The 23,268-nt window shown below is 40.3% G+C and overlaps 1 protein-coding gene across 8 annotated transcripts in view; it reads left to right on the top strand.

The window, feature by feature from the left end:
* Positions 1-19,680, top strand: part of LOC127368361 (ankyrin repeat and SOCS box protein 2) — a 21,969-nt gene extending 2,289 nt beyond the window's left edge. The window contains exons 1-11 of one of the 8 annotated variants that reach the window (XM_051409142.1): positions 1-384; positions 8,650-8,885; positions 9,243-9,388; positions 10,148-10,459; positions 13,248-13,417; positions 15,155-15,310; positions 15,471-15,716; positions 15,798-15,969; positions 16,232-16,802; positions 16,876-17,029; positions 18,179-19,680. The exon at positions 1-384 is cut by the window's left edge and continues 79 nt beyond it. In XM_051409142.1, the coding sequence (XP_051265102.1) occupies positions 10,155-10,459; positions 13,248-13,417; positions 15,155-15,310; positions 15,471-15,716; positions 15,798-15,969; positions 16,232-16,802; positions 16,876-17,029; positions 18,179-18,324 (1,920 nt within the window). In that variant the 5' untranslated portion in view covers positions 1-384; positions 8,650-8,885; positions 9,243-9,388; positions 10,148-10,154 and the 3' untranslated portion in view covers positions 18,325-19,680. Of the gene's footprint in view, positions 385-6,864; positions 6,999-7,031; positions 9,448-10,147; positions 10,460-13,247; positions 13,418-15,154; positions 15,311-15,470; positions 15,717-15,797; positions 15,970-16,231; positions 16,803-16,875; positions 17,030-18,178 lie in introns of those variants that run through there. The other 7 variants (XM_051409146.1, XM_051409149.1, XM_051409147.1 and 4 more) reach the window with 7 other exon arrangements.
* The last annotated feature ends 3,588 nt before the right edge of the window (positions 19,681-23,268 follow it).

The following is a 23,268-nucleotide window of genomic DNA, read 5'->3' as shown; positions in this document are numbered from 1 at the left end:
ATTTTCTCTAACCAGATTTCACCATCAGATCCCACAGAACGCATTACACCGTCGGTCACCGCCCGCACTTCATATGAATCCAGATGGTTTGTGAATCGGTAGAATTGTCAGGAATTTGAATGGAGATTGGTGGAGAAGCAGTGAGTCCGCAGCTGCTGTTAGTGTCTTTATATAGTGACTGACCTGCTGCCGCACACCGGAGGCTAAACCCAGCTCACCGGGCCGGAACCGGACTGAAACCGTACCAGAACCGGAGGATGTGCGGCGGAGGGCGGGCTAGCAGTAAGCTAACGCCCGCACTGCAGTAGCCGAACCGGTCTCCATGGAAACGACTGGATGGAGGCCCCAAACCCATTCACAAAGTGACCATTAACTGGATATACAGTAATGTTTATTGATTATATATTAATGTTTATTGATTATATATTAATGTGTATTGATTATATATTAATGTGTATTGATTATATATTAATGTGTATTGATTATATATAAATGTTTATTGATTATATATTAATGTTTATTGATTATATATTCATGTGTATTGATTATATATTAATGTATATTGATTATATATAAATGTTTATTGATTATATATTAATGTGTATTGATTATATATAAATGTTTATTGATTATATATTAATGTTTATTGATTATATATTCATGTGTATTGATTATATATTAATGTATATTGATTATATATAAATGTTTATTGATTATATATTCATGTTTATTGATTATACATTCATGTCTATTGATTATATATTCATGTTTAGGGTTAAAAGTTTAGTCCTTAAATCAGATAAAGTAATTATTGTAGGTGATTTTAATATGCATGTGGATGTTGACAATGACAGCCTTAGTAATGCATTTATATCATTAATAGACTCAATTGGCTTCTGTCAGAGTGTAAATAAACCAACTCATTGTTTTAATCACACTCTTGACCTTGTTTTATCATATGGCATTGATATTGAACATTTAATAGTTTTCCCACATAATCCTTTCCTATCTGACCATTATTTAATAACTTTTGAATTCATACTATTAGATTATAAGCCATTAGGCAAAACTTCCTACAGCAGATGTCTATCTGACAGTGCTGTAGCTAAATTTAAGGAGGAGATTCCTTCAGTGTTTAATTCAATGCCATGTCTGAATTTAACAGAGTCCTATAACGACTTTAGTCCCTCTGAAATTGATAATCTTGTCGATAGCGCTGCAGGCTCACTACGATCAACATTAGACTCTATCGCTCCGATAAAAAGGAAATTATTAAAACATAGGAGACTAGCACCTTGGTATAACCACCAAACCCGCCAGTTAAAACAAATAGCTAGGAAATCTGAAAGGAAATGGCGCTCTTCCAAATTATCAGAATATTGCTGAATTTGGCAAGATAATCTTAAAACTTATAGAAAGGCCCTCCGTAATGCCAGAGGAGCCTATTACTCAGCACTAATAGAAGAAAATAAGAATAACCCTAGGTTCCTCTTCAGCACTGTAGCCAGGCTGTCAGAGAGTCACAGCTCTATTGAGCCACATATCCCCATAAACTTAAGTAGCAACGACTTCATGAGCTTCTTCTATAATAAAATTATTACTATTAGAGAGAAAATTAATCACCAACTGCCATCAACAGTTATCAGTGGCTCTCCAAGTTCAGGGACTTTAACTAATGTAAAATCATATATATATTTAGACTGTTTTTCTGCTATTGATCTTCATCAGTTAACTTCAATCATTTCTACATCGAAGCCATCAACCTGTCTATTAGACCTGATCCCAACTAGGCTGCTTAAAGAAGTTGTTCCATTAATTGGCACTTCTTTACTGGATATGATTAATCTTTCTTTATTATCAGGATATGTACCACAGTCCTTTAAAGTAGCTGTAATTAAACCCCTTCTTAAAAAGCCCACTCCAGGGGTTTTAGCCAACTATAGACCAATTTCTTTTTTTTTTAGAATCACATATCAACACTTAACACATTCTGCATAGTTTGATAGAAATATGCATTGATTCATCTTTACAATTTTTTTTTTTAAATATACAAATATGAACAGAACATGGGGTGTTTCAAAATGGCAAAAAGAAAAAAAAACATACTAAGAAGAGAATAAAATAAGAAATTACAAGAAGTTAAACAAAAGAAGCGCGTTTAGGGGCAATATACATTTTCCCCTTTTCCCAAATTTCCTCAAATCTAGTTTTCTCTTGTCTCACAGAAAAGGTAATTCTTTCCATTACATAGATTTCATAAATAATGTCATACCATTCCTCTATAGATAGGCCATTTGGCTTTAGCCATTTCTTTGTCATTGCTTTTTTAGCAGCTACGCTCAGAATACCAAACAAGTATTTTGTTTTAATATTTACAGATGTTGAGTGTAGAAAACCAAAGAGAAGTTCATCCCAATTAAAAGCAATTTTTGTTCCAAATATCATCACTAATTCTGTGTAGACCTTACGCCAGAAAGCATTTACAATTGGACAGGCCCAGAACAAGTGGTAATGGTTTGCTTCCTGAGAACCACAGCAACTTAATGTGACCCATTCATTGAATCGTTTATCATTTATTTCAACTGGAAGAGTCTGGAACAGATAAAGTATTCTAGGTAAGATCTTCATTTTAACAGATTCAATTCGTGACTCAAAACTCAATATTGGAATTAGATTCCACCTCTTTATATCCTCCTGTATTTTCTGATTTAATCGGTTGGAATTTGAATCGTACAATTTGGGTCTTTTGAATATTCAGTTTGTACCCAGAGACTGTGCCAAAGACATCCAGAAAAGACATTAGTTTCAATATTGAAGTCTCTGGGTGTGACAAATAGATCAAAATGTTGTCCGCAAACAGAGAAATTTTATGTTCTAGTCCTAGCATTTTTATATTTGTAATGCTATTATCTTGAGTAATCCCTTGGCTTAAAGCTTCAATAAATATTGCAAAAAGTAGAGGACTAATCGGACAGCCCGGTCTAGTCCCTCTTTCCAGACCGAATGAGTTTGATATGTTCCCATATATTTTTATCCTTGCCCTTGGATCATTATATAGTGCTCGAATGGTCGTGCTAAAAGTCTGATGAAATCCAAATTTCTGTAATACTCTATATAGAAACTCCCAATTGACCCGATCGAAAGCCTTTCCTGTGTCGAGGCTCAGCAAGACTGCCTGGGTGTTATTTTTAACTATATGTTCTGTAACATGGAGTGTTCTACGAATGTTGTCCTGAGTCTGCCTTTGTTGTATAAAACCTGTCTGATCCAAGCTTATTATCTGGGGAAGGATGTTTTCAAGTCTTTTTGCCAAAATATAGGTGAAGATCTTATAGTCCTGGTTCAGTACACTTATCGGCCGATAGCTGCCACAATCAAGCTTATCTTTACCCTCTTTCGGTATCAAAGAAATCACTGCTTCTTTCCAAGAAGGTGGAGTTATGCCAGTCTTGAATACATGAGTTTATGTGACTTTCATGATAGAAATCAGGAGGTCTTTCATTTCCTTATACCACTCAGATGGGTACCCATCTGGACCAGCAGCCTTATTTAGTTTCAAGTTCGAAATTGCTTTTTTAATTTTTTCATCTGTGATTTCCTCGATTAGAGCCCTATTTTGATAATCCTTCACTTTAGGTAATTTTATCAGGTTGAAGAAAGCATCCATCCTTGTTTCATCTATTCTAGGCTGAGAGTATAGGTTTTTATAAAAGGTTTCAAATGATTGATGAATTACTTTAGTTTTACAGAGTTTTTTTGTAGGGTCCTTTATTTTGAAAATTGTGTTTTCTTCTTGTTGCTTTTTTAGCCTGTAAGCCAGTAATTTAGTTGATTTCCCTCCCGCTTCATAATGTCTTTGTTTCAAGAAGATTAACTTTTTCTTAATGTCATTTGAATATATTTCATTTAGTTCATTCTTTGTCCTATCTATTTCCATTTTTGTAACCTGATTAAGTGTCTTTTTATGGATGTCTTCTAGTTGTTTTAATTCTGTTTGTAACCTTTCAATCTTTTCCCTCCTCTGTTTTTTTAAATTTGAACAATATCCAATAATTATAATAATTATAATAATTATTATAACTATTAATAATAATAGTACAGCTTTACAGGCATCCCAGAGGATCGGTGGGGACACTTCCCCGTTGTCATTGTCATCCAGATAGTTTTTAATGTCCTTCCTGATTTGCTGCCTACTGTGACTTAAAATCCCTGTGTTTAACCTCCAAACAGTATTCTTTTTAGAGAAGCCTAGTATTAAATTTAGTAATACTGGGGTATGGTCCGACAGATCCATGTTCCCAATGCTGCAGTTCAACACACTAACCAAATCTCTTTGGAACATAAAAAAGTAGTCAAGCCTGGAATAAACAGAGTGCGGGTGAGAGAAAAAGGTGTAATCCCTTTTAGTCGGGTTCAGGTCTCTCCATATGTCTATAAATCCCAGATCCTCCAGCATTAATTTGATGTTTTTGGTAGTTTTTTTCTCTCCTGGGATGCAAGGGTTTGAAGAGCCCAGAGCAGGTTGGAGTCTAACATTAAAATCACCTCCACAGATAAGGATACCTTGGGCTTCAGAAATTACTAATCCAAAAATTTGTTTATAAAATTCCCAATCTGATCCCGGGGGGACATAAACATTTAAAAAGGTAAATAAAACACCCTGTAAAAATCCCCGGACCAGTACAAATCTTCCATCAATATCTTTTTTTTCATATAAGCACTCAAAGTTTAATTTACTAGAAATTAAAGTTGCTACCCCTCTCTTTGAGCCCTGCCCACAGGAGGGTGAATACTGTTTAAATTTCCATCTCATGAGTTTTTCATGTTCCAATTCTGTTAGATGCGAGCAACTTCCACTCCCTCCCTCTTCAGTTCTGTCAAAACCTTGCTCCTCTTAATTGGGTTTCCCAGGCCATTTACATTATATGTGATTACTTTAACTGACTTGGTACTAAGCATCATATGGCTTTGAGTATGTTATAAGCACCCAGACGCTAAAAAAAAGCTTACCTTTTATAGCCCTGGAGCTACTAAGAACAGTAGCACTAACGCAAACAAACAACAATACCTTAACGGAACAATAAACACATAAAGCAAATCTGACTTCCAACTTAAAGGCCTCTTCTTCGAGTCCAGAGGGAAAATCTCGTCCTCTTGTCGATGAAAGAGGGCCCTTTTCAGCTTTAAAGCTGGTGCATGGGTCCATGATGTCCTGAGGTGTCCCGACGCCAGAAACTGTCCTTCATATGCCCATAATAATTACTTTCTGAAAACCTCCGTTAAATACCAGGAAATTTTATATTAAGTCCAGTCCTATAAACTTCTTAAACATATTGTTTGTAGCTATAAGCACTTCTGACAACTTGAGAGCAGAGGGTTACTTATCTGAAGTCCCGGCGCGGAAAGCCTGAAGCCAGTCTTTGAGTCTTTGCGTGGAGCCTGTATCCTCGCGGTTACCGCGGTTACTGTGTCTTCTGCCATATCGCCAAGTCAGCTGGCTTACTCGGTCCAGGAGGGAAGTCGGAGTTTTTAAAACGATCACCGGTATCCCCCTCTCTGCCATGTCTGCCGTCGCCACCTCGGCCGAGTTATACATGACCGTACCGTCCTTGTAAAACACCCTCAGTCTGGCCGGGAACAGAGTCTGAAATCTTATATTTTTCTCCTTCAGGGCGGCTTTCGCCTCTTTATATTCCCTTCGCTTCCTCAGCAGCTCCGGTGCGTAGTCGTGATCCAGGTGTACCCTTTTTCCTTGAAAATCAAACCCTTTACTCTGCCAGGCTCTTCTCAGCATGTCCTCCTTAGTTCTGTAACTTGAAAACTTGACTATGATGGATCTTGGCGGCGCTTCGGTCGGAGGCTTCGGAGTGACCGACCGGTGCCCTCTCAATATGTAGCACAGTAATGGGGGGGAGCTCCAGACCCTTCATTAATAAGTCCTCCACAAAAGAAATCATTGTGTCGACATTATCTTCAGCTCCTTCTTTTACCCCATGTAGCTTGATGTTATCACGTCTTGAATGTCCATTAAAACGCTAAGTCCATTAAAACGCTCCAATTAATTCAGAACGCTGCAGCACGAGTACTGACAGGAACTAGAAAAAGAGATCACATCTCTCCTGTACTAGCTTCTTTGCATTGGCTCCCTGTAAAATGTAGAATAGAATTTAAAATCCTCCTCCTCACCTATAAAGCTCTTCATGGTCAGGCCCCTTCATATCTTAAAGAGCTCATAGTACCCTATTACCCCACTAGAACACTACGTTCTCTGAATGCTGGGCTACTTGTGGTTCCTATAGTCTCTAAAAGTAGAACAGGAGCCAGAGCCTTCAGTTACCAAGCTCCTCTCCTGTGGAACCAGCTTCCAGTTGTGGTTCTGGAGGCAGACACCCTCACCACATTTATGAGTAGGCTTAAGACGTTCCTCTTCTCTCTGTCTTCTCTGTCTCTCTCTCTCTCCCTCTCTTTCTTTCTCTCTATCTCTTTCTCTCTCTCTCTCTCTCTCTCTCTCTCTCTCTCTCTCTCTCGCTCTCTTGGCAGACCTTGGCAAGGCAGACCTTGGCAACGGCGGCAAGGAAAAACTTCCTTTTAAGAGGCAGAAACCTTGGACAGACCCCAACTCTAGGTGGGTGGGAGAGAGAGAGAGAGAGAGAGAGAGAAAGAGATAGAGAGAAAGAAAGAGAGGGAGAGAGAGAGAGACAGAGAGAGAGACAGAGAGAGAGAGAGAGAGAGAGAGAGACAGAGAAGACAGAGAGAAGAGGAACGTCTTAAGCCTACTCATAAATGTGGAGAGGGTGTCTGCCTCCCAAACCACAACTGGAAGCTGGTTCCACAGGAGAGGAGCTTGGTAACTGAAGGCCCTGGCTCCTGTTCTACTTTTAGAGACTATAGGAACCACAAGTAGCCCTGCATTCAGAGAAAGCAGTGTTCTAGAGGGGTAATAGGGTACTATGAGCTCTTTAAGATATGAAGGGGCCTGACCATGAAGAGCTTTGTAGGTGAGTAGGATGATTTTAAATTCTATTCTAAATACAATATATTCTAGTACAGGAGAGATGTGATCTCTTTTCTTAGTTCCTGTCAGTACTTGTGCTGCAGTGTTCTGAATTAATTGTAGTTTCTTAATGGACTTATTGGGGCAACCTGATAATAAGGAGTTGCAGTAATCCAGCCTAGAAGTAACAAATTAATGGATTTGTTTTTTTGCATCTGTCTGTGATAGGATGTGTCTAATTTTTGTAATACGTAGATGAAAGAAGGCAGTCCTGGAGGTTTGCTTTATATGGGAATTAAATGACATGTCCTGATCAAAGATAACTCCAAGATTCCTATATATTAATGTATATTGACTAGATATTAATGATGGAACCCATTCATAAGGTGACCTTTATGAACAGGAGTTACATCAATTTATATTAATTATATATTAATATATATTGATATATATTAATTATATATTAATATATATTAATTAGAAATCAATGATGAACATAAACACTAAGTATGGTAATGTTTATGATTTTCATTTTGCTTGTCAGCAGGAGACAGATTGTAAATAAAAACCTGAGCTGCCTATCAAGAGAAATAATAATAATAATAATAATTTAAGCTGCAAGCAGCGGTGAATGGGCCCTCGCACTCCACGCAACTCGGGGTGTGCAGCAGCCACGTCACGTGCCGTAGTAACACATGCAGACCACAACATGAAAATTTCACGTAAATCGGATCATAATCACAGCCCTTACTTCCTCTTGCCAGTAGGTGGCGTGATCACTATATCTGAATATTGTCATGTAGACGTGTTCAGGGCGGGACTCTTATTAAACATGTGAAGTTTCATTGAGATCGGACCATGAACTGAAGTTAGGAGTACTATCTGTTTTATGGCCAATCGGCAGAATTCGACACATCATCGCGGGCACGGGGTTGGTATCACAGTGACATTTGATTCAACCTGGCCAACTTTGACGGCACGCCACGGACATGCCCTTCAATGTACATGCACAAATAGCACAACTTTTAATCAGCAACATACTTTGACTGACCCATTTTGAAGCAGATCCGATATATTCTCTAGGAGGAGTTCGTTCAAATACAACGCAAAAAAACACTGAAAATCACAGCGATATTCAACGTGGCCAAATTTGACTGCACGCCACGGACACGCAGTTGAACGTACAGTCACAAATAGCACAACTTTGAATCAGCAATGTTTTTTGACTGCGCAGGATGGCAATGCGGGAGTTATTAGGGAAACACACTTTTTATGATAGTAGCGTAGTGGCCAACCCAAAAATGACGCATAGAATATACATTTTTCACTCAGACTGATATGTGCGCCGCATTTCATGAGTTTTCGAGCATGTTGCAGCCTCCAAATATGCAGTCAAAGGGGCAGAAAACAATAATACGAATTCCTTCAATTACAATGGTGCCTTTGCACGGTCAGTGCTCAGGCCCTAATAATGCTCAGGGACCCCTGCGTCTGGAGCCCAGTCCAGGACAGAACTGATCAGATTGTTGAGTCTCTTCTGGTCCCGCTCTGTGCTTCCAGCTCCCCAGCAGACTAAGATAAGATTTACTTTATTAATCCCCTGTTGGAGAAATTCTTTTTTTCACTCTTTTTTGTTTGATTTCTATACCACACAGGCTGAAATGCACACTCATGCACATGCAAACATGGAGAGAGATGGTGGAGTGATGGGCTGCCATGTTAGCAGTGTGCCATGAGCAGTTTTTTGGCTCTCCAGCTACCAGTCCACACTCCATTCTGTGGTCTGTGGGTCTTGAACCAGCAACCCTCCGGTTTCCAAGCCAAGTCCCTACACACTGAGCTACTGCATGAAGGAGGGCACACACCAAAAGGACCTCAGTCTCCTCAGCAGGTGAAGAAGACTTTGGCCCTTTTTGTACAGGATATAACATAACAGCAGGTAGAATTCTCCTGCAGCAGGTTCGACTCCGACCTTTGACCCTTTGCTGCATGCTTCCCCCCCTTAAATTTAATATGGTTTTAATGAATGTTAGAAATAATTATTTCCATTTGAAAACAACATATATGTAAATAGTTGAGTTCATTAAAGTTCTAATACCTAACATATACAATGTAGAACTGTAAATACTCCAGTGCATTAGCTCAGATGTGGACTTCCTGCAGTACTGTTGAGTCCAGCAGAGGCTTTAGTGAGGTCAGACTGGGACAGGAAGTGGTCACTGTGTCACTGTGTCTCTCTGACCTTCAGCCAACAGAGTTCACTATCAGAGATTTGGCCCAGACTCTCCTCCTGCCCACATGTGAAGACATGAAACCAACAGACTGAAACACAGACCTGGTCCCGGTCTGAGCCACTAGCACACACAGGGGACTGCATCCTGATTGGACTCACAGGTACGAGTTCACCTGTGTCTCACCTGGTATCAGAACTGCAGACAGACGCTGAGACAAAGGTTGTGTTTTTGTATTATATATTTATTACCTTATATTTATTAATATTATATTACATTATATTGTATTATACTGTATTATATTATTTTATAGTATATTATATTGTGTTCTGTAGTGTTATTATGTTACGTTGGGTTATATGTTGCTGTATTAAAATGTGTTATGTTATATTTTTATGTTTTATAATATGATGTTATGTTGTATAATGTTATGCAATGTTAGCAGGTGAGGTTAAAGGTTGTGTTTCAGGGATTAAGGTACCAACAGATAAAACAGAATTTAAAAGAGTTGAAGCAAAAATCATCTATTTTTGGTTTTATGAAGCTATTTTGTAGTATTATGATACTTTTATTTGAAGTATTATGATCATATAAATTAATCTGTTTGATGAGTTTGTGTTTAGGAAACATCAGAAATGTAAAAAAATCCTCTAGACTGAATAAGGGCAGATTGTGTCAGATGTGGTTCAGTTTTGGTTTTCTGGGTTCAGCTCTCAGTGTTTTTGAATATTTTTGGCTTCAGGACAGAGAAAATAAACACCGCTGACCTCCATAGCTTTAGACTCACAGTCAGCAGCATCTCAGCCAAATTTAAAGAGGTCGACCTCAAATTAGCTGCTGCTGTTTACGTACAGAGCTGTTAGCTGTAGATTTAATGTCAACCACTGCTGCTGGACTTCTGCTCCTCTGTTCACCTTGTTAGATCCAGCATGGCAGTCTCTGAGGAGAACCTGGATGACTACAGTGTTTACAGTGAGCTGTCTGATGAGGAGCTGTTAGAGATCGCTATAGAGAGGAGTCTCTCTGACAGACATCTTCCTCCAGACTCTGATCAGAGCACATCATCCTCAGCCCCCCCCACCCAACTAAACCAACCCCTGACCCTGACACTGACTCAACCAACCAGACAGAGACCTCCTGACCCCCCCAGACACCAGTACCACAGCCCTCCATCCCAACCAGAGCTCCCATATGTCCCAGGCCCACCCCACTTCCTCTACAAAACCCTCAAAAGGTGAGTCAGTCCAGATCAATCCAGAGAGGAAGTAAACAGCCAGCAAACATCTAAAAACACACATTTGGAGCACAATGTGGTTCTATGTCATCCATGAACCTCCTGTGAGTGAATGCTTCAGATATATTTGGACCAGGAAGCAGAGCTGCTGTCTTACACACTTCTCTGCGCTTTCTTTAGAACAGTCACCCACCCAAAACCCCATAGAGACTGTGTCTGTCCCCCGACCACCTAAATTATTTAAACAAATAAAAACAAGAGGAGTTCAACATAAAAATCTAATAAAAATTAAAACCAACTCCTCAGTAGCACAAAATAAGAGAATGAAATGTGGGCTGTTAAATATCAGGTCTCTGTCCTCTAAAGCTGTTTTAGTGAATGAATTAATATCAGATTATGATATTGACTTACTTTGTCTTACTGAGACCTGGTTGTCCCACGAGGAGTATGTTAGCCTAAATGAATCCACCCCAGTCATATTAATACTCACATTCCTCGAGGCACTGGCCGAGGAGGTGGAGTGGCAGCCATATATGATTCAAGCGTTTTAATGGACCCTAAACCTAAACTAAATTATAATTCATTTGAAAGCCTTGTTCTTAGTCTTTCTCACCCAAACTGGAAAACACTGCAGCCAGTTCTATTTGTTATAGTGTACCGCGCTCCTGGACCGTACTCTGATTTTATATCTGAATTCTCAGAGTTTTTATCAAGTTTAGTCCTTAAATCAGATAAAGTAATTATTGTAGGTGATTTTAATATTCATGTGGATGTTAACAATGACAGCCTTAGTAATGCATTTATATCATTAATAGATTCAATTGGCTTCTGTCAGAGTGTAAATAAACCAACTCATTGTTTTAATCACACTCTTGACCTCGTTCTATCATATGGCATTGATATTGAACATTTAATATAGAGGAGCCTATTACTCAGCACTAATAGAAGAAAATAAGAATAACCCTAGGTTCCTCTTCAGCACTGTAGCCAGGCTGACAGAGAGTCACAGCTCTATTGAGCCACATATCCCCATAAACTTAAGTAGCAATGACTTCATGAGCTTCTTCTATAATAAAATTATTACTATTAGAGAGAAAATTAATCACCAACTGCCATCAACAGTTATCAGTGGATCTCCAAGTTCAGGGACTTCTGCCAATGTAAACTTAGATATATATTTAGACTGTTTTTCTGCTATCGATCTTCATCAGTTAACTTCAATCATTTCTTCATCGAAGCCATCAACCTGTCTATTAGACCCGATCCCAACTAGGCTGCTTAAAGAAGTTGTTCCCTTAATTGGCACTTCTTTACTGGATATGATTAATCTTTCTTTATTATCAGGATATGTACCACAGTCCTTTAAAGTAGCTGTAATTAAACCTCTTCTTAAAAAGTCCACTCTTGACCCAGGGGTTTTAGCCAACTATAGACCGATTTCTAACCTCCCTTTCCTCTCTAAGATCCTGGAGAAAGTAATCGCCAAAGAGTTGTGTGACTTTCTACATAACAATAGTTTATTTGAGGATTTTCAATCAGGATTTAGAGTTCATCACAGCACAGAGACAGCTCTGGTTAAAGTTAATAATGACCTTCTGATTGCTTCTGACAATGGACTTGTCTCTGTACTTGTATTATTAGATCTTAGTGCTGCATTTGACACCATTGACCATAATATTCTTTTACAGAGACTTGAGCATCAAATTGGCATTAAAGGAACCGCACTAAGCTGGTTTAAGTCATATTTATCAGATCGTTTGCAGTTTGTACATGTTAATGATGAATCTTCAATATATACTACAGTTAGTCATGGAGTTCCACAAGGTTCTGTACTTGGACCAGTACTATTTACTTTATATATGCTCCCTTTAGGCAACATTATTAGGAATCACTCCATTAACTTTCACTGTTATGCAGATGATACGCAGTTATATCTATCAATCAAGCCCGATGAAATTAATCAATTATCTAAATTACAAACATGTCTTAAGGACATAAAATCCTGGATGAGCTGCAATTTTCTGATGTTAAACTCAGAAAAAAACGAAATTCTTGTTCTTGGCCCCAAAAACCTTAGAGACTCACTGTCTAAAGATATAGTTACTCTAGATGGCATTAACTTGGCCTCTAGCACCACTGTCAGGAATCTTGGAGTTATCTTTGATCAGGATTTGTCATTTAAATCCCACATAAAGCAGACCTCTAGGACTGCCTTCTTTCATTTATGTAATATTAGAAAAATTAGACACATACTGTCACAGACAGATGCAGAAAAACTAATCCATGCATTTGTTACTTCAAGGCTGGATTACTGCAACACTTTATTATCAGGTTGCCCCAATAAGTCTGTGTCTGTCTGTCTGTCTGTCTCTCTCTCTCTCTCCCTCTCTCTCACCCCAACTGGTTGAGACAGACGACCACCCACCTAGAGCCGGAGGATCTGTCCTAGGTTTCTGCCTTTTAACAGGCAGTTTTTCCTTGCCCTTGTCGCCAAGTGCTTGCTCATGGTTGTACTGTTGGGTCTCTGTAATTAATGTTTTAAAGAGTTCGGTCTAGACCTGCTCTATTTGAAAAGTGTCCTGAGATAACTTCTGTTATGAATTGGCACTATACAAATAAAATTGAATTGAATTGAATTGAATTGAATCTGCTGTGCGGCCTTCAACCTGCTCTTTCATGAAATTTTTAATGTTTGCTGGGTGTTTGTTTTCAGTTTTTATGTGTTGTTCACAGTTTCTTACTGTACTTCCTGATCCTCACAGTGAGTGTTTTCCTCTTTTTCTCTCAGAGAGCTCAGTCCTCTGCAGTCTCTGATTATAAACGGAGATACAGAGGCTTTGATGGATTTGGTCAGACAGCGGTCCAGCAGTCTGACGGAGCCCAACAAGGAAGGCTGGATTGCTCTTCATGAAGCTGCTTACTATGGACAGCTGCAGTGTGTCAGTATCCTCGTCCGTGGTGAGGAAGACCACTAGTTGTCTGATGAAGGATATTTATAATGCAGATATCCCAAATGTAATCGTTAAATAGTAATGTACTGGTACAGCGTTATCTGAAGACTCTATGAGACTGTTGTTGCAGATTGTAAGTCACTCAAAGTCCAACTTGTGTTTTGTGGTGCCAGGTTTCCTTTTTCACTTTGTACAGCACTTTTGTACATGACAGGACACCTCTAAAACTGACTAACCAAATTCCTGAGCTTAAATTAAAGCTTTGGTATATAACAACTTTAATTTAAGTAACAAAGACCACAGAAATGAGGTTCTGGATTTATGACCCCAAAGAATGGATACTGTGATTACTGGGTACATTTTGCAGATGTTGAAGGAGAGATGGTTGAGATTTTGGGATGCCATTCAGCTGAAAACCACCTGCTGCCATAGTAGTTGCCAAAGCTGGCAGAAGGGGCTGCATGTCTGAACCGCTAGATGTCTTCTTGCTTGCTGACGTGGTCATTGTAGAAGGAGATGAGGACTAGAGGAATTGGTGCCAGAGCCTAAAGTGCTTGTGACAGAGGTGGTTATGGAAAGGGGGAATGACAAGAGGGATGGATCTTGGGGGCTGATGCTAATGGCATAGTTGAGGTAGCCTAGCAGAGATTAAAGTTGGCATTTGGTGCATTTATGAGCCAGAAGAAATCCAAAATGAGTAAGAAAATACTTAAGATTGGTACGTCAGATAAAGAGTTTAATATTTTCAGGCTGCTCAGTTAGGGTGGTTGGGAAGGACTTTGAAGGCACTGGTGATGTCTGTCTTGGACAACCAGGCTCCTTGGCCTGCGATGTGGGTGAGGGAGATAGCTTGATCAATTGTTCTGTACTTCATGGACGGGGACAATGAATTTTGGCTGATGACAGCACCATAAATCACTGTCATGGGTGCCGTCTGTGTGACTGGGATGGCTGTATTGAAGAGGGAGGAGCTGAGGTGGCCAAAGAAAGATGGGAAAGTTAGAAGCTAGAGAAGAAGAATGGATGAAGGGATGTATGTGCTCAGGTTGTTAATGAAGCCTGAGGGAAAATAGAGGAGGAATGAGAAACAGTGAAAGAAGGGACAGCGTTTGATATGATCTGGCCCTCTGAGAGGGCTGATGTGGAAGACTGGGTTTCTTTGGCTGTGGGATGTGTTGTAACGTCATTGGCCCTGCCACGCAACAACACTTGGAATCCAAAAGTGTGCGTGAAGCTCGGCGAGGGAGAATGGAAATTTGCTAAGAATCTGTGAACAGTTTTGCTTTGTTGTCAGAGTGGTTGAAGAGGACATTTCGCTGAATGAATGTGTTCTTGTTGTTGACCATTGCGGAATATGGACCTTTCAGGACAACTGAGGTAGCTGACGACGAGGGATGTTTGGTTATTGAGAGGATCCTGAGACTTCAGGAGTTTGCATATCTTCTTCAAACAGATTGCTGTCTGAAGGGTTAAGAGGGAGCTGCTCATCCATTGTTAAGCAGGGTTTTTTTTACTAGTCTGTCGTGTGAAATGAAGTGCAAGAGGAAGTAAACAGATAAGGTGTGCTTAAGTACTTTTTATGCAAAAGTTCAGGATGTAGTCTCATACTTATAAAATTATAATGCTTTAACACTGCACTTACCAAAGTCAGTCAACACTGTAATTGCAAGTTTTATGGCCGGTGGCATCCTAATCATAGTTGACCATGAAAGTTGTTTCACCTTTGACCTCTTACTGTCCCCAGCTCATCCCAACTCAGTGAACAGATGCAGTTCAAAGAATCAGACTGCTCTGCTGCTGGCTGCTGGTCGAGGAAATGTTTCCTGTGTCGACTTTCTCCTGAAGCATGGAGCCGACCCGAATATCGCCACCAAGGACCGAGAGACGCCTCTGTTCATAGGTGAGATGACATCCCAGCTGACATGATAGAGCCTGCTGAAATATACAGTGATGTCATTGATGTAAAAGGAAACCATTGACCTTAGAATAGTTGATAAGAGTTAAAATCAGCAGGCTTTGTGCTGTTTATTTAACTTAGCATCTGGTTCTGTTTTTTTCAGCCTGTGAACATACGAACAAAGCCACTGTAGATCTCCTGCTGAGGTCTGGAGCTCAGGTGAATCACTCCTGCAGTCAGGGAGGAAGTGCTCTTCATGAAGCCTGCAGACATGGACAACTAGAGGTCTGCAGGGTGTTACTAGAGGCTGGAGCCAATCTACACACCAGAAATATCTATGGCATCCAACCGTTCTTCATTGCTGCACAGCATGGGCATGTCGATATCATCCACCTGCTCGCTAAGAGAGGTCAGCCCTACACACCTGTTCTTGAGTTACTTTCAGTATCTGATGTTAAAGTTTTTCTGAAGGTGTGTTTATGTATTTCAGGTGCAGATATAAATGGACAGGCACTGGATGGAGCCTCGCCACTGTTTGAAGCCTGTAAGAACGGTCATGTTTCCGCTGTGGAGGTGCTGCTTTCTCTGAAAGCTGATGTTAACCGATCCATGAAGTCTGGCCTGCTGCCTCTTCATGTGGCTGTTCAGAATATTCACACACGGTCTGGAATTTGGCTGTATAAGTTTGACAGTCCTGTTTTACTTTTATCAACTGTCCTGTCTTTCATAATAAACCCACTGCTACTCTCTGATTGACTCCAGTTCAACATATTTTATGTATATATACTGTTTGGGCTTTAAAAGCTTTAACAGCAGAGGTCTGGTGTTACAAACTCTAAAGTAAAAACTGATGCCTGTTTGTTAACTCTGTTGCCTCTGCTGCTGATATCAGGTCCTCCCTGACAGCTACCTTTTGATTTCCAGAATTGTGTTGATGCTGATCCCAGTGACCAGTAGCGTCAGAGTCAGGAACAGTGGCATCAGTCCTCTGCACCTTGCCGCACAGAAGAACAGGGATGACATCATAGAGCTGCTGATCAAATCTGGCTTCGACGTCAACGCCAAGCTGTCAGAGGTACGCTCAAGTATGTATGAGGACCGGCGGAGCACGGCGCTCTACTTTTCTGTCTACAATGGGAACCTGAAGGCCACCGAGATGCTGCTGGAGGCTGGAGCCAACCCCAACCTGGATGTCTTCAACCCGCTGCTTATTGCTGTTAGGCTAGGCTGGATGGACATGGCGGCGCTGCTGCTGAAGTATGGTGCCAACGTCAATGCTCAGATCTCTACCCAGCCGTCCTCATTCCCATCGGCCATCCTGCTCAGCATAGAGTGTTTGCCCATGCTCAAACTACTGCTGGACAATGGCTGTGATGCCCAGCCCTGCTTTGACTGCCCGTATGGCCAAAAACCACATCCGGCCATCATGCCATCACGCCGCCCGATAGAAGAAATGCAGGTCAACGAAGATGAGCCACCACAGCGCAGCATTCTGGTGAGTCAGAAATATCAGGCACAAATTAGTGCATGTGACTGATAGATAAAGGCTGTCCTCTATCTTGTTTCAGTTCTGCGAGGCCATCTACTGCTCAACTTTCTGCTATGTAGCTGGTCCGATCCTCTCGATGATGCTGGACTATGTCAGTCAAGTCCATCTCTGCTCGCGGCTGCTGGAGGTTCTGGAGAGTCGCAGCGACTGGGCATCGATCAAACTGAAAGCTCGTAAGAAACATAAACAAGACTGAGAGTTGACAGAAAGTCTCCATAGAATATAGCAGGCATATACTTATACATAAATATACACATATCACTTTCCGGTCTGCAGAATGAACTCGCCCCCTCTTGGACGAACCAAGCACCATTCCTAAAAGCTGCTGCATTTTACACATCAAACGATAAAATAGTTTATGACTTCACTTAGGCTGACCTGCCTTCTAATAATGAACCTTATAAACAGCAGACAGTAACATAAGAATTGGAGATAAAAGCCTCCTGTTTTCTTTTTCTGTGGTCTCGTAGTAAAAGATCGATTGATGAACACAAACCATGGAATTAGTTTATAGTAACATCACATTGGACAGACACAGCAAAGAGTCTGAACCCAAGAAACAGAGTCAGATGGCAGAAATATGAGATTCAAGGTTGTTGTATATGTCAGGACACTCATCAATAGCTGTATTTTATTTACAACCAAAACATTTAATTAGCAATAACCTCAGTATACCTGGATGGCCTGCTCTCATTTAAGTCAATTTTCAATTCAATTCAATTCAATTTTATTTGTATAAGTCCAATTCATAACAAGAACTTATCTCAGGACACTTTTAAAATAGAGCAGGTCTAGACCGAACTCTTTATAACATTATTTACAGAGACCCAACAGTACCTGCCTGTTAAAAGGCAGAAACCTAGGACAGATCCTCCGGCTCTAGGTGGGTGGTCGTCTGTCTCGACCAGTTGGGGTGAGAGAGAGAGAGAGAGACAGACAGACAGATAGACAGGTGCACAGCAACAACACTATGTAAGGTTTGAGTTTCTTGGAAAGGTTTGAATTCTTAGGAAATGTTCCTAAAAAGGAAGCCAAGGTTACTTGTTATCTCTACATAAATCCCATTCCTTCAATACTGTTACACTCCATATTTTTCCCCTGATGATCCACGGCCCCCGTAAAGTTTAGTTCTAATTGTGGTAGTGTAGGAAATGTTCCTTAGTTCCCAAGCAGGGAACAAAAGAAACTGAGTACTGAGTAGTGCCTCAGTCTGACTGGCTGTCTGCACTGGAGGGGCAGAGAAGGCTATGTGTTGGGGGCTGGGCTAACAAACATTTGTGTTCAAACTCTCTAACCTGTCCTCTGTGTGTGTTTCTCTTCAGTTCATCCTCAGCCTCTGATGCAGCTTTGCAGGTTGAAGATCAGACGTCTGGTCGGGGTCCAGAGACTCAAACTGCTCCACAACCTGCCACTTCCTGTCAGACTGATCCGCTTCCTGGTCTACAACGTCCACTGCTCACTCACCTGAAATCACATGTTACACCAATGTTATGTTTGTGGTGCTGGGAGGTCTGTGAGGAAGTTGGACCACTGTAGCCGGAGATGGGCAGTATTTCAATTTAATGTATTTAAAATATGAATTTAATTACTTTTGAGTAGTTTGTAATTTGTATTTTGCTGGGCAGAAAAAAATAAGATGTAATTTGTATCAAAAAGACTTTAAGAACTTGTATTTGAAATAATTTAAAGACATTATTTATTAATATGTCTTTATTTTACATCTTTCGTGTGTGTGTGTGTGTGTGTGTGTGTGTGTGTGTGTGTGTGTGTGGGGGGGGGGTCAAGGTCAGCCCATATTGAGGTTAGTATAGGAAGTAGTTTTATATTTTCAAATTACAAATTACTTGTATTTTAATTAAATATATTTTTTGATACATCTGATGAACAACTATTTGTCATTTATAACCAGATACCGTTTGATGTATTTGTGCCCATCTCTGGCTGTAACCAGTAAGTTAAGCACAAACACTGGCATTTTGTTTAATAAAACTTTATTGAAGAGGGAATGTAAAGCTCTTTTTGTCTTAGAAAGACAGCTGAGATTATTCAACTTTTAAATATAAAACCACTGCTAAATGTGTTTTTTAAGACTTCCTGTGTTTGCAGTTCAGTTGCTGCTCTTCTGTTGTGTTGTTGCAACTGAACTGGTCATACTGGTCTTATATGGGTCTGATTATATCTTAACATTTTTCCCAACAGCAGTTTTTAGAGAGAGATTAGAGATTAGAGACTAGATTAGAGTTTCTGATATCAAAGCAAAATAAAATTTTCATCCTGGAAATGTGAAACAAGATCTTTATTTACATTGTTTATTGGCTTACATGCTTATGGTATTCATGTATCTTTGGCTTTAATCAGTTACCATGGTGGTGTCTCACATATTTCATTTGTTCTTTTATCATGTTTTAGAAGAAATAAAGAGTTTTTAGTTATTTAGTGACCAGCAGCTCTCCTGTAAGGAGCGCCCCTTACAGTTTTCACGTCAGGAGGCTGAAATTGTGTTGGAGGTCTAGTGTTTGTTAGGTTGTGTGTGAATGCATGAAGGCATGGATGCTTGTTTGTTTAACTATTTATCTATTAACGATAATGCGATACAGTAAAATAAACAGTAATGAGAATTTTTTAACTTTCAGGGTAGGTGAAATGACCTTTAACCTGTGTCACTGTCTGTGCTATATCACTGAACATATATCATGTTATAAACACATTCAGCCAGTTTTATATATATACTTTATGTATTCCATAAAGTATACACAGTTTGAATTGTGAATGTTGCAGTTTGTCTCCACTCTGTTGTTTAATAAAGTTTTTATTGAACAGCTCAGCTCTGACCTTCACATTGCTTTCACTCAGCAGCTGAATCTAAAAATAACTCTCAGGTTAACAACTGTCAGATCATTGGTTGGTCAGTTTACAAGTAGATAAGAGACAACAACAACAACAACAACAACAACAAACTTTATTGAAACAGCACTCTTTAAAAAAAAGTGGTTCATGTGGTGGAACCAGGACCAGGTTGAATCAGCATTCCTAAGGCTAGCAGAGGCTAACAGCTAGCAGACCGGGTGGTTGGAGAGGGTTAATAAAATCGTCTAACAATCCCAGAAGAAGTTCCACCAACCAAGATTTTGAAAGACACATCCTGGAGTAACAAAGACCATCTGGCACAGACTGGGACCAGAGGCTGACAGGGTAACTGGAGAATGAGACACAGGTGAGCTGGGTGGTGGAGGGTCAGCTAAAGGGGAATGATGGGAACTGTGGAAACAGGTGAGCAGGTGGGAGAGGGAGTGTCTGTGGTGAGTGTAGGGTTCAGGTTCAAGGTTGTACAGTTGATTTGTTAGTTTGGGGGGCAGTCAGGATGTATTAAAGGCAGAGACTCTGTTCATGTTCAGAACCTGAAAAGTTGCTTCCCAGCTGGAACCAGACAATATCAGCTCTTCAGTGGTTCCACTCTAAACTGGTTTTCTCAATAGATTATCACATTACTAGTTAATTAAAACAATGGCAGCATATTTGGTTTACAGAATAATCCTGCTGGACATGTCTTCAGACAGTGAGCTGAATGAGAGGTTTCCCCTGCAGGTGCTGATTGAAGCTTAGATTTCAAAATGTAAAATACCATTGGAGATATGATTAATGTACATCATCATTTCTGTTGGTGTTGTTTAATTTAGCTGTTAGAACATTTATGTGCATACTGCTCTATAAATTACATTATTTCGACATCAGTAAAATGTACTTTCCTTTTCTTTTGATTTGTGTTATCTATCTTCCGTAGCTTGTTTAAAGTTAGAATGCACTTTGGATAGAAATGTGTTGCTTGACAACGAGCAGCTTTTCAGTTGTATTCACGTGAACGTGCATCATAAGACCGGCTCAGCTACAAGCATGGTCAATCAGGCTTGGTGCACCAGTGTAAATTTGAATTATAAAGTAGGACCTAGCAAAAACCGTTATAAGAGTTAAAACCTATTGAACAGATTACAGTCTAACCCAGAACAGATTACAGACTAACCCAGAACAGATTACAGACTAAAACTCCTCTTCAGTATTTCACATGAAACATGTTTTCCAGGGTTCAGATTACTGTAACATTAGATTTAAATTTCAACTGGTCAACAAGCTCAGACTGCAGGTCCTTAAAATAAACCAAACTCAAGTACCCCCGCCCAACCCCCAACTCTAAAACAACCAACCCGTCCACACAGTGTGCAGTTTCCGTTGCAAATAGTCATACAAACAAATAAAACACATGGACACATAAAGAACCAGGAGGTGAGTGCTTTGTTTTAATGTCAGTGCTGTTGTCTGCATAAAGTTTGATTTGATATTTTGACTGTTTGTGTGACTGTTACAGTGATCTTAGTCGACTGCTGGGTTAAAGATCAGCACTTGTTTCCCCGGTTAATTAAAGCTCTAGTGTGTAACATTACTGTAATATAATATGTTTTAAAGTGTTTTCATCTACATAGGGAGCGGGTCCTCTTCTGGCGGAGTCCGCCTGTTATGTCTGTCACAAACATTAGTATTGTGCTATTGTCAATTTTTCTTGTGTTATTTCCTGTTTTGTTTAGTAGTTTTCCTCCTCGTGTCATATGTTGCTTCACCTCCTGTCTTTGTCTTTTTCCCGCCATTTTTGATTGTTTGCCCCACCTTGATTGTCTGCACCTGTGTCTAATTAGTCCCCTCCCCTAGAGTACATAATAGGCTCATTGGAGATGAACGCTGCCTCATCTGGAAAGTGAAGATATCAGGCCGCAGCAGCAGGAGGTGACAAAAAGCTGTAGTCAGTCTGACCGTTCCCAGCAGCCTTCAAAGAATAAACAGGAAGTCACAGAAATGTTTGCATCCTATGGGATCGTCTGTAGGCTGCCTGTAGTTTTTAGACCAAATTCAGACCTATAAATAAACTTTATTATTATTATTATCAACCTCCCAAAATCTGTTTTATAACATTCATTACACAAAAGAGACACAAACAGCTTTCAAATCTAGAATGAAATATTAAAATCACACAGAAAATCAGGGTAACATGGTGTTGCCAATCAGCTCTTAGATCAGGTGACAGCCAGGCGTTAGAATTTCTGCCTGTTTGGATTTGCCTGAGGTGACATATACCCTCCAGAATCGGCCTGCTAGCCACCTTTTCATGATTCACCTGAGACTGCAATGAGCTGTTTGAGGAGCCACACTGACATTCAGAGGTCACCTTTTGAGGAAACTCGCCTGGCCATTTTCATGTGGTCCCGTGGAGGCCGCAGAAGGAGACATGATCGTCATGGCTCCCAACGCCTCTGGCAGACTCAGCTGCCCAGTGCCCCAGAAACTCAGCTGCCTGGCCGACACCTGCTCCTGGCTCCCTGTCAGCAGTCTGGCTGACACCTGCCCTTTGTTACTTGTCGGCGGCCCTGCCAAGACCTGCTCCTCGTTCCTTGTCGCTGGTCTGACTCTGCCTATTTGGATTTGTTTACTGTGTTTCCTGGACTCCTGTGTACCAACCCATTTTGGCAAGTAAAGACTGTGTCTGACGTTTTGGATTTGGGTCCTATAGCTCACCTGTTGTAAAACCACCATGAACTGAACTGAACTGCCGTGTTTCTACAGTAGCCCAGATGGAACAAACCAAACAAGAAGGGTCCAACTGCAGTCCTCCTTCCTGAGGCACCAGTTCTGTGAGCCAACGGGTTTTAAGCATGAGTTGGAGGGTTCCAACAAAATCTGTTTCTGAACAAATTTTAGGCAATTCAATTTGTGTATTTTTCACTCAATTTAGATTTAAAAGTTTGTTTGGGCCTTTGTAAGATTCAGTCGCCAGTTCACACATTAACTGGTTTAACAGCCCTGCAGCTGTTAAACCAGTTAATGTGCGACTGAATGCTTCTGTGGTTACTTACAGTGATGGCAGCTGTTGAAAACAAGAAAAGAGCACATTGAATTTTCACTAAATATAAATATATGTGTTGCCCACATAAGAATGTTATGAGAGGTGAATCAGTCTTGCTGAGCACAATTTAACGTACATACTGTTTAGTGTAGATATTAAACACAGATGAGTGTATTTAAAATTGAAATACTGCAAGCAGGGATGAACGGGCCCTCACACTCCACGCAACATGGGGTGTGCTGCAGCTGCGTCACATGCAAGTGTAACATATGCAGACCACAACATGAAAATTTCATGTCAATCAAATCAAAATCGCCACGCAGCGCTTTCTTCCTGTTGCGAGTAGGTGGCGCTATCACTATATCTGAATATTGTCGTGTATATGTGTTCAGGGCGGGACTTCTATCAAACATGAAGTTTCATTGAGATTGGACCATATACACTGAAGGTATGACAACTTCCTTTTTCATGGTGAATCATCGAAATTGGACACCACGCCACGCCATTCGACGGAATATTGTAAAT

The sequence above is a fragment of the Dicentrarchus labrax genome, unplaced genomic scaffold (assembly GCF_905237075.1).
Source record: "Dicentrarchus labrax unplaced genomic scaffold, dlabrax2021, whole genome shotgun sequence".
Taxonomy (NCBI): domain Eukaryota; kingdom Metazoa; phylum Chordata; class Actinopteri; family Moronidae; genus Dicentrarchus; species Dicentrarchus labrax.
This window is presented reverse-complemented; position numbering and strand designations above follow the sequence as displayed.